Here is a 12033-nt window from a genome sequence, read left to right as displayed (position 1 = left end):
TTGACTCTTTTTGTATCTCCAGTGCTTAGCATAGTGCTTGACATGTAGTAGGCACTTAATAAATGTTTATGAACTGATAGGTGACAGACTAGAGCAGATCGTAAAAGGGTCTTGAACTCAGGAAAACACATTAGAAAATGCAGCCTAATGCAAAAAGGAGGAGGCCAAGGAAGGTGGGAGTCATGTAGTGCCACTGGGAGAGGCCTGACTCTGATGATGGCTCTAGACAGAACCTTGGCCCACAGATCTATATACATCCAGCCTCTGGGGGTAGCAAGGGGGTACCAGGGGAAGCTACTGCAAGGAGCCATGGGTGATGGCCAAGATGAAAAGTCTCCCCCAGGCTGGGCACTCATTCCCTCTTGTAAATAGCTCTGACTTGAGCCAGTATTGATTTTGGTTCCAAGGAGCTGTAATTAGATTGAACGGGAGGAATAGGGGGAAGGGAGGGAAGAATGAGCAGATTTAGCTGCATCAGCAAGGAAAAGAAGTTTTTTATGTCTCTGGTTTGCTGAAGGCCCCCTCTGAGTGCCTGCAGCCCCAGGGAAGCCCACCAAAGCAGACTTGAAGTTGGGGGGAGGAAGGGGCACTACATTGGCAGGCAGGATCAAGGTGCAGTTACTCAGAATCACAAGATTTCATTTAGAAAGGACCTCAGCCATCATCTAGTCCACACATCATCACCAACCCCACCATCACCTCCCTCATCATCTGCACATCTACAGGCATTTTCCCTATACAATACAGCACAACACGCCTAAGTGCTTGTCCATCCTCTCGATGGGGGAAGAGTCCCAAATCAGCCCATTCCATTTATGGATGGCTCGAATGATTTGGAGTTTTCTCTAAACCTGCCTTTTTGCAGCTTCAACCCACTGGTCCTGGTTCTTTCCCATGGGACCAAAGAGAAGGAGTCTAATGGCACTTTTCTCTTTGGCAGCCCTTCCAAATTCTCCAAGATAATGATCCGAGTTCATCTAAGTCTCTTCTCCACACTAAACATCCCCCTTATGCTTCAAATAGTTTTCCTATGGTATAATTTAGAAACCCTTCACATTCTGGTCATTCTTCTCTGTATATACCCTGACTTCTCCTTAGCTTCTTTACTTTCATCTGAGCTAAACACAGTACTCTAGTTGGTGTCTGAGCAGGGCAGAGGACAGACAGACTTCCTGAGTCCCAGAATGTTCCATCTCCCAATGCAGCCCGAGATCCCATCTGCTTCCTTGGCTCCTGTATATGACACTGTTGACTCATGTTAAACTTACAGCCCACTATCCTCATGAGCTATCCTCCCCACAAAGATTCATTGGCTGTTATGACATTGGCTCCATCCCATCAATACCCAAGACCGTGGTATTTTGGCATCCAAATGACATGGCGTCTGTGTTTGTTATTTGGAACTGTGACAGGATGACCTGAGGTGATTATGGGTAGGATAGTGAAAATCAGTGTGGTATCACCAATGCCATGGCATTGTCACATTGTGGGATATGCATTGGCATCAGGGCACGGAATGCACCCCATTGGCTTTAGCATCGTATCAAGAATCAAGGGTGATGATGAGGATGGTGATGGAGATGATGGTGATGAGGGTGGGGACAGAGGTGATGAGGTAATGTTGAAGGTGATAGTGGTGCTAGAAAAGGTGATGGTGATGAGAAGGTGGCCCTTGTCCTGAGCCCTGGAGGAAGCTAGAGATCAAAGGTGAGGGAAAGCATTCCAGGCCTGGGAAGCAATCTTTGAAAGGGCCAGGAGATGGTAGATGGAATGTGCAAAGAAGATGAGTTTAAATCCAGCCATATACACTTGCTTGCTGCATGAACTTTGGCAAGTAACCTGCCTCAGTTTCCCCATCTCTAAGTGAAGATAATAATAGCACCTATGCTCAGCATCATTGTGAAGGTAAAATGAGGTATTATTTGTAAAATTCTATGTAAGGGGCAGCTAGATGGCACAGTGGATAGAGGACCAGCCCTGGATTCAGGAGGACCTGAGTTCAAATCTGACCTCAGACACATAACACTCACTAGCTGTGTAACTCTGGGCAAGTCACTTAATCCCAATAGCCTCACCAAATAAATAAATAAATAAATAAATAAATGAATGAATGAATGAATGAATGAATGAATAAATAAATAAATAAATAAATAAATGAATAAATGAATGAATGAATGAATGAATGAATAAATAAATAAATAAATAGATAGATAGATAAATGAATGAATGAATGAATAAATAGATAAATAGATAGACAAATAAATAAATAAAGAAATAAAGAAATAAATAAGTGCATAAATAAATGAATGAATGAATGAATGAATAAATGAAGAAATAAATAAATAAATGGATGATGCTATGTAGAAGTGCTGATGATGTTAATGATGTGTATGAGGAACCACAAGGCCAGTTTGGTTAGTGTCCAGAGCATATGAAGGGGAACAATGTGTAATCAGCCTGGAAAGGGGAAACAGAGTCAGACTTGTGAAAGTCTCTAAGTGCCAGTCAAATGAGTTTGTAGTTGATCCTAGAAGCAATGGGGAGGTGGAGCTTCTAGAGCAGGGGAGTGGCGTGGTCAGATCTGTGCTTCACAAATAGTTACTTGGCAGCTGTTGGGGGGGATTAGAAAAGGGAGAAACTTGAAGAAGGGGGACCGATTAGGCTGTTACTGCCACGTTCTAGGTTAGAAGTGATGAAGATGAGAATTAGTGTTGTAGCCCATTGATGGGAGAGAACAGAATGAACATGAAGTACAGCATCTGCATTGTAGAACAAGAGTCACCACGTTAGAGTTTGGTGCTATGATGCCAGGGCAATGACATGGACATCTACTCAGCATTCCAGTGCCTGACTCCCTTTACCTTCTTAAGTCTGCCTGAATGGAGAAAGCATACCTAGCTGACTGGCAGTCAGTTATGGAAGAGAGATCTTTGGAGGGCTATGACCACAGGATGGCCCCCTTTCCCAGCCTGGCTTTGTGGTCAGGGTAGTGACATCTGGGGCCCCAGAGATGTCTCTGTCTACAGAATGGTCACTGAGAAGAATAATAGAATGGGCGGGGCCTATGTCCAGTATCCTTCCTATCTCCTATCTCTACCCCTCCCATTTCCAGTGACAACACAGCCTCCAATCCACCTCTTCTCCCTGTCCCTGATGTGACAAGTTCTTCTCATACTGTAACCCAGCCCCCTCAGCCCTTACCACCTCTCCCCCCAACTCAGTGTGTCACAGCCAGAAAACCGCCTTTAAAGTCTCAGATCTGACACTGTTTTAACCGGTCACTTCTCTCTGGGTCACTACCTACCTTAGGTTATTATGAGGAAAGCTTTTTGTAAATCTTAAAACATTATAGAAATGTAAGTTATTTTCTATTGTGATTATATTCTGTTGTGTTTACAATCATTATTATTACAAATAGATGTGTCAAACGTTGCTGTTCTTAGTGGGAAAAGGCTAACCCTAAAGCCCTCCTTGGCAGAAGGCCTTGTGGAGACAATGCCCATCTTTGCTGTCCAACCATGGTCGGGGAGGGTGGGGCACAGAGGCACTGCTATAGGAACTGGGAAAGTGAGGGAGGGAGGTGGAAGAGCAGGGCAGAGAAGGGAGGGGTGGAAGCACTGGGGAGGGAAGGAGTGGGGTGGGCAGCACAAGCCCATAAATACCACCAAAATCCAATCACAACATTCCTTTTGTTTGTTTCTTTTGCAAGCATCTGATGCCCATAGGGTAGGTCTTGCCCTGTGCCCTTTCTCCCCTGTTGCCCCTCCCCAACCCCTGGTCCCTGTGGGGAGGTTCACCCTCAAAGGAGAGGATCCCCCCCATGGAGGGGTGGGTGCCTGGGACAAGGGATTTAGGCCCAAACCTTCCCAAAGTGTGTCCATCCTGTGGTTCTCAGCTCAGGGGACCCCATGGGGAAAGGGGGGTGGTCCCATTCCTGGGTCCCAGCTCAAGGGACTCCATGGGGAAAGACTTATCTTTGACTATAAGTTCAAACGATTCCTTGGGGATAAAGAGAGATCATAGACTAGGGCCTCAGTTCAGGGAACCTATGGGGACAAGGGGGAGATGCCAATGTTAGGCCTTAGTTCAGGGGACCCCATGAGAGGGGGTGAGGAGAGAAGGTCCTAGGTCTGGCCCTCATCTCAAGGGATACCACTTGGGTTGGGCAGAGATCCAGACCAAGGTTTCAGTCAACCTTTGGGGTCAGGGATTGGGGGTGGGGTGGGTTAGATTTAGGATCAGGACATCTCATTCCTAGAGGAGAAGCAGGCTTTTCTCCCAACTGGGAACAATGATCCCAAGTCAGGCAAGATCCCCCCACTCCCTGAAATACATCTGCCCTAGGGAAGAGGGTGGCAAAAGGGGCTACAGTCAGGCTATCTTGGGAAACTCATCCTAGGACCCAGTTTTTAATGGTCCTGAAAGAGCCCTGGGCTGAGAATCATTAGACAAGGGTTCTAGTCCCAGCTCTGTCAACTGATGAGACTGCATCATCTCGGGCCTCAGTTTCCCCATCTATAAAATTAAGAGATTGGTTTAAATCATCTTGGGGAACCTTTCTAGTTCAGTAGTATCAACAGAAGGTCAGAGCTGGAAGGGCTCTTAAAGACCATCTAGTCTAGTCCCTTCATTTTGTAGATTAGGGAACAGACCCTGGGGTGGGAAGTGACTTCTCTAAGGTTACACGTGGCTAGTAAGTCACAAAATGAATTCAGCCCCATATTCTCTGATTTCAAACCAGCACACTCTCCACTACAACATGCTGCCTCTGGTATATTCATAGAATCATAAGCCTTTGGAGGTAAAAGTGATTTTATTCTGACCTCTAGATTTTATGGCTGGGGAAACTGAGGCTCATAGGAGTTAAATGACATGCTAAGGATGCACACAGCTACTAAGTGGGATTCACACTCAAGTCTCCTGACTTCCATGCTTAGTATCCTATGAGTCTATGATGATAAGACCTGGTCAGTGGAAGTCTTCTTCATCCTCTCAGTCAGTTCCTCAGGAGAGCTGGGGGTGGAGGAGAGGTTCTGGGGGCCATCCACACCCTTTAGCAGGGATAATGAAGAGGCCTCACCTAAACCATTCACTGGGACCCCATTAGATCCTGAGTCCTGAAAGGTCTGACCCCAGTGTGTCTCTGAGGGATTGAGGGTCACAGTGAACCTCCAGCTTTATTCCACAAGAAAGAGGGACATTCTCAGGGAGTAAAGAATGTTCCCTTGAAGATGGTTGGGCCTCAGCCAGCCCTGGGAAAGTGTCTGGCATTGAGGAGGGGAGATGTAGTTTCCTTTTCCCAGCCCTGCCAGCCTTTTCTCCTGCCCATGTCCAGAGAAGGGCCCTCCTCCCTTCATCCAGCCTTGGCCAGAGATCTGAGGGCTCTGAGGTCAGAAGTCCAGGAGAGGAAGTGAGGTTCTCTGCAGGCTTCACTACTTCAGGCCAGCCAGGCGGATTCAGGAGAGGTGTGGGATGGAGGTGGGGAACTGCTACTTCTTTGAACTTATCTCAGCCCCTCCCCTCTGCCCCCCCTTAGACTTTATAAGCCCTAGAGAGCCAGTTTGGGGGCTGGGAAGAAGGCATGCTGATCTGAGGAAGGGGGCCCACGTTCTGGAAGGGCACTGGAATGGGCAAAAGGAGAGGAAGGATGGGGGCCCTGGAGGGGAAGTTTACTCTACTGTCCATGTTCTCTTTCTCTCTCCATGTCTGTTTCCCTACATGTCATTGCCCCTATCACCATGCCCCCAACCCTGTCCTTCATCTGTCTCTCACTGTATCTCATTCTCTACTTCTGTCTCTTGGTTTTTATCTCCCAATTTACAAATGCTCTCTGATTCTGTCTCACTATGCATCTCTGTTCTCTCTCATTCATCTTTCTCTCTCCCTCTGTCTCCTCTCTGTCTCGTCTGTCTTTGTCTGTCTCTCTCTGTCTCTCTGTCTTTCTCTCTCTCTCTGTATCTCTCTGTCTCTCTCTCTCTGTCTCTCTCTCTGTCTCTCTCTCTGTCTCTCTCTCTCTCTGTCTCTCTCTCTCTCTCTCTCTCTCTCTCTCTCTCTCTCTCTCTCTCTCCCCCTCTGTCTCCCTCTCTCTCTCTCTGTCTCTGTCTCTCTCACCTGTTGCTGTCTCTCTTTTTGTGCTGTGTTCTCTTTACTTCTCTCTATGTTGCCTTCTACTTCCCTGTCTCACTGTTTCTTCCTGTTTCTTTTCCTGTCTCTACTCTTGATGTCTCTCTGTGTCTCCTCCCCTACTGTTTCTTTCTATGTCTGATCTCTCTGTTATGTGTTGCTTTCTCTTGTTGCCTCTTTTTGTCTCTGCCTGTCTCTGTCTCTATCTCTGTCTCTGCATTCCTGTCTCTCCTTTGACTCTTATCTGTGTTTGTCTCTGTGTCTATCTGTCTCTCTCCCTATCTCATCTGTCTCTCTCTCTCCTTCCCTCTGCCCTGTTCTCCTCCCTCTTTCCTTCTCTCTCTTCCTCCTTCCCTCTCCCTCTCCCCCTGCCTCCATCCATCTCTCTGTCTCCCTCCTTTTCTCTCTCTCCCCCTCCTTCTCCCTCTGTATCTATCTCTGTCTGTCTCTGTGTCTCTCTGTCTCTCTCTGTCTCTGTTTCTCTTTCTCTCTGCCTCTCTGCTTCTGTCTCCCTGTCTCTGTCTTTCTGTCTCTTCTCTGTCTCTCCTCTCTGCCTCTCCGTCTCTCTCTGTCTCCGCTCTGTCTCCTCTGTCTTTGTCTCTGTCTGTCTCTCTGTTTCTCTGTCTTTCTCTGTCTCTGTCTCTCTCTGTCTCTATCTCTCTGTCTCTGTCTCTCTTTCTCCCCGCCCCCCTTCTCTCTCTGCCCCGCTCCCCTGCCCCGTCGGTATCTGTCCCCGTGTGGCTGGCCCCGTGTCGCTGCCTCTGTGTCCCCGTCCCGGTGCCGCCGCCTCCTCGGCCGGCCGGGCTCCCAGCTTGCAAGCGGAAGGAGCAGGAGCAGCAGAAGGAGCGGACGCTGCAGCCCAAGAAGCAGCGCCTGGTCTTCACGGACCTGCAGCGCCGCACGCTGATCGCCATCTTCAAGGAGAACAAGCGGCCGTCCAAGGAGATGCAGGTCACCATCTCGCAGCAGCTCGGCCTGGAGCTCAACACCGTCAGCAACTTCTTCATGAACGCGCGGCGCCGCTGCATGAACCGCTGGCAGGAGGAGCCGGGCGGCCCCGCCTCCGCCTCCGCCTCCGCCGCCGCTGCCGCCGCCGCGGCCGGCACCTTCTCCAAAGCATGAGCCCGCCCCCGCCCCGCCCCTCCCCGCCCCCTGGCATCAGGCCCCGCCCCCGAGCGATCCCTCCCCACCCCCGGGGGCAAACGGTACCATCCCCGCTCCTTCCCGGGGGTGGGGGGGGGGAGCCTGACCGAACCCAGGCGGTGCCTCCCCCCCCCAGCCCGGGCTGCCGGGAGCGCCTTGCTCTGGACATCGCCACCCCCTCCCCACTCCCTGGGGCACCCTTGGTTTCTCCCTCCGCGGCTTGGGCCCGTGGAACTTCTCCTAGTGGGTTCCCGCAGCCGGGCTGTGGAGCCGGGTCCCGGGCCCCATCTCCCTTCCGGGCTCCCGGGCACTGGGGGTACGGCTTGCCGGGGGAGGAGGGGAGCGGAACAGAGCGGAGCCCCAGCCGCCTTCCGACGGCTCGAGATCCCCAGATCCCCAAGCAGGTGAGCTACGGGCCGGAAGGGATGGGACTGGAATGGGCCCAGGAGGGGCGAGGGCTGCAGGGTTCAACCACCGCGTAGCCCCGCGGAGCCAGTCTGCCTCTCCATCCCATTCCCACACTGGCTTGAGACACGCTTGGAGATCCACGTGTGGCCCACGGAGCCAGTGGAAACAAAGGCTGGGGACGGGGGGCGGGGGAAGTGGCGGGATCCGACGCCGCCTCCGGGAGGGAGGGTAAGGGGATGCACCCCAAGCCCACGTGCACAAATGGGGTCCTTCCTTCCGGGTGCGACGCCTCCCCCACCCCTAGGACTCCTTCCAAAGAAATCTCCCTAACCAAAGGAAACAGACGTCCCTCCCTCACTCCGTGGAAGGATTGGGGGTCCCCGACCACCCTCCCCACCTCCAGTCAGGGTGTCCAGGGGACACTGAGGAAAACAAGTCTCATGCTGTCCCCTTCTCCCAAAAGCGGGTCAAAAAGCACATAGTAGGAATACAAACCGGGTATTTAAAAAAAAAACTTTAAAAATTAATACCCCTCCCTCCTTCTACCATCGCCTTCCTAAGTCAAGGAAGGTGGGAAAGCCTCCCTGGGACAACCTCCCTCTCCCCCAACCACCCCGGGGCCTGGGGCAGCCCTACCTTTTCTCATCTGACCCCTAAACCCAAGGTGGTTACCAGAGACCCCAAACTGGATTCCAGTGCTTAGTCCAGGCAGGGCCAGGACGACTCCCAACCCCACCCAAGAAAATAGAAAAACCAAACTCAGATCAAATGGCAACCCTGCCCCTCACCCCAGCACCCCTAATAAGGAGAGAACTGGTCCATCGGAGCCTGCAAACACCTGCTTTCCCCAGTGGCCAGAATTCGATGTGCCAAGATCAGCTACCTGCCTTAAACCCCGGCCTGGGCAGGGAGGGGCCCACCTGGGGGTCAGTGTCCCATTCCCTCCTTCCTGAGTATCCTGGGGAGTAGGCCCAGGCACCCTCTCTCCTCCCCCAGGGCTCCCAGGCCCAGAGCTCTGGGCTGAGCTACTTTCCCCAGCTCTCTCCCCCTCCCCCACCTTCCCCAAGTCTTCTCAGCTCCTAGGAAAAGGGAGGTCTCTCTCCTGGGCTCCCAGAATTGCCTCCACCCAGGCTGGAACTTCTGCCTGGAGAGGTTAGTGGAAGATGGAATTGGGGTTGGAGGGAGGGAAGGTGGTGTTTATGAGCTCAAACATGAAGCGGGTATATTCCAGGTGCCCCTTTCCCCACTGCCCAACACTCCCCACCTATCAGCCCCATCTCCAGGTCCCAGTCACTTTACATCCCTATTTAGGCACCTTGATTGGGGGGGGGTCAGAGGTCAGAGAGAGAGAGAGAGAGAAACATACAAAAAGTCAAATCTGCTGATGCCACTGAGGGTCTGGATCCTGCTGATGGCACAGAGGGCTCCCTACGAACCTTTGGGGCTCTTTCCCCATCCCCATCCCCATCGCTGGAGGATGGGAAGAAGTGGCAATGGTGGATGCAATTAGTGTGATGGGGCAAGGAGAGAGGTAGAGGGACTTGGCTGGAGGTGGAAGTTCTCTCCTCTTCCCCAACAAGGCTATTTTTCTCTCCCCTTCCTTCCCTCCCTCCCTACAAACAAGGAAACTGACTGAAGATGGTAGAATCCACTAGGTTTGTTTTGCCAAAATTGTGAATGGGGGCTAGGAGGGGAAAGGTGGGAGAGAAGAGGTTGAAATGGAGGGAAAAGCTACCTGGCCCACCTTGAGCTGCTCTCTCTCCTTCTCCACACCCCCCAATATGATCTTGTCTTGTGGTGGGCAACAAAGCTGCGCTGTGGTGGCCAGCATCACCTCTACGGGTTCAAGGGCTTTGAGGCCAGAAAGAGACTCCCCCAACCCTATGTTCCCCCCACCCCCCTTTCCAGATCCAGGGAGGGGGTGCCCCAGCCCAAGCTCCCTGAGAATGCAAAAGACATTTCTAATGAAATCCTCCTGCCCCGTGCCCCTTCTCCCTTCCCCTTATCCCCCAAGGTTAAGGCTACCTCACTGCGTTCTCACTTCTGTGATTGGAGAAATCACGTCTGATACCAAAGATTTTGTTCCCCTCGCAGGAGCTGTGCTGGACAGACCTATTTCCCTCTGCCTTTGTAACAGATGCATCTGCACCCCCTTCCTGGGGCCCTGCTTTTGCCCTTAGGGCCCCTACCTCCCCCCAGAGAGATAGAGAATGAGAAAGAGAGAAAGTGTGTGTGTGTGTGTGTGTGTGTGTGTGTGTGTGTGTGTGTGAGAGAGAGAGAGAGAGAGACAGAGAGAGAGAGAGACAGAGAGACAGAGAGAGACAGAGAGAGAGAGAGACAGAGACAGAGAGAGAGAGACAGAGAGAGAGAGAGAGAGACAGAGAGATAGAGAGACAGAGAGAGAGAGAGAGAGAGAGAGAGAGAGAGAGAGAGAGAGAGAGAGAGAGAGAGAGAGAGAGAGAGGAGAGGAGGATGAGTAGTGAGTTCGATTGAGTGCCTTCTTGTACCAAAGGTGTGTGTGGCCAATTCTTGATGTCTGTGTTTTTTCATCCTAATCAACTCACTGTTACCTCAGCTTTTTAAGCAAGCGGATTTGAGAGATGAACCTTTGGGTGTTGGGACAGAAAACAGAAATCTTCCCCCTTCTCACTCCTTCCCTAGCCACCAGCCAATCAATCAGCTCACATCTCTCTACTCTACAAACTGGATTCTGGATCTCACTTCTTCCACCCTCCATCCCCAAGGGCCAGGCGCCCAAACCCAAACCACTCTTCCCTCCATAGATCCACCTTTGTCCTCAATCTGCGTTTCCCATCCCACTTAGCAAATGGGTATCTCTGAAGGTTAGTGGGCCCCCAAGATTAGTTGAGTGAGGATAGGTGCAGGATAGGCCCTCTGCTGTGTGACGTGGGTAACTTGCTTAACTTCTCTGAGACTCAGTGAGAATACCTTGCATTCTGTACAATGAAATTAATATCTTCTGTAATATGAGAATAGAATAATCAAAAAGGCATTCAACATGGAAGTGTTTGGGGAAAATTTTTTTAAAAGGGTAAAGTGGTATTATGTGGATCCCTTTAACACATATAACCTAAATTTTAATTATTGAGAGGGTAAATTATCTAGGCCCCCCTGCTTCTCTCTCCCTGCCTCCTCCAGTTTTTTTGGCCAAGACCTAATCCTTCCCCAAAAAAGAGGTACGAGTCTCTCTTAATTCTAGTTCTTCCCTCAGCCTCTTGTTTTTCAAATGATATAATATTGGGCAAATCACTTTCCCTTTCTGCATCTCATTTTTTTTTCCACTCTGTAAAATGAGGAGATTTTGGACTAGATGGTCCCTCTCCCAGCTCTGACATTCCGTGTCTTAAATTTGCTATGGTAGGAAACATTCTTCCAAGATGAAAAGAAATTAGCTGCTGCTAGCTAGAGTTTCTGAGCCAGTGTGACCAGGCCCAGTAATTATTTGAGGGTCTACTTTCCCCCATGCTTTGGACCTCTTGAGGAAGTCTCCTTGCTTGACTCAAGAGAGGCAGTGAAATTGAAGGACATTGGTCAGTTTCTACCCAGTCTTAATCAGTTTCACTCTTCAGTTTTTACTATCTGGGCCAGACCTACTAGCATAAGACATACAGATCTTCCCTTTCCTCTTTGTTCCTGCCTGATTCTATGCCCTAATTCCATGGGGCTGTTATCCCTATGGACTTGGTCATCCTACTCAGATCCAGAATCCTTCTCCCTGATGTCCCCTTCTTCAAAAGACCCCTTCCTTCTCCTGCTTCTCTAAATCCCATTTCCTTCTTCTTCCCAATACTCAAATGGTTTGTGAGATACCAAAGACATTCTCCACACAAGGGAAAAAGAAGTCCAGCACAGCTCCTCCAAGCCTTTGACAATTTTCTCTGAAATACCTCAAAATATTTAATGTATAGTTTATGTGATAAAAAAATTACTTAGCTAGTTTTTGGAATATGTGACCTGAAGCTTTATACTGTTAAATTATAATTTTGCAGATGGCATGTTCTTATTTCTTTGAAGAGTTCGGTGGGAGACATATTGAATGTTAACAGAGCGTAAGCTGGTTAGTTGAAAACTGAGAGAGAGAAAGAGAGTGAGCGTGAGAGAGAATGAATGAGAGAAAGAGAGAAAGCAAGAGCGAGAAAGGACCGAAGGCGTTTACAGAGTTCATATTTAAACAAGTCCTTTAAAAAGAGAGAGAGAGAAAGCAAGAGAGAAAGTATCTTTTTGTTTTCTGATGTGTTACTTTTTTCTGAGTCACGTCTTTTGAGAGTATTTATTACTATTCTAAGTGTTCTGTGTTCAAATGTAATTTAAGAAAAAAAAGAAAAAAAGACAAAATGG

At 49.8% G+C, this 12033-nt stretch overlaps 1 protein-coding gene across 1 annotated transcript in view; it reads left to right on the top strand.

The window, feature by feature from the left end:
* The window catches only part of ONECUT3 (one cut homeobox 3), a 48771-nt gene extending 41526 nt beyond the window's left edge, over positions 1–7245 (top strand). The window contains exon 2 of the mRNA XM_021009048.1: positions 6935–7245. Within this exon, the coding sequence (XP_020864707.1) occupies positions 6935–7245 (311 nt within the window). The remainder of the gene's footprint in view (positions 1–6934) is intronic.
* The last annotated feature ends 4788 nt before the right edge of the window (positions 7246–12033 follow it).

This window comes from Phascolarctos cinereus, unplaced genomic scaffold (genome assembly GCF_003287225.1).
Source record: "Phascolarctos cinereus isolate Bilbo 61053 unplaced genomic scaffold, phaCin_HiC Scaffold_4;HRSCAF=312, whole genome shotgun sequence".
Taxonomy (NCBI): domain Eukaryota; kingdom Metazoa; phylum Chordata; class Mammalia; order Diprotodontia; family Phascolarctidae; genus Phascolarctos; species Phascolarctos cinereus.
Note: the sequence above shows the minus strand (reverse complement) of the source record. Positions and strands in the feature narration are given on the sequence as shown.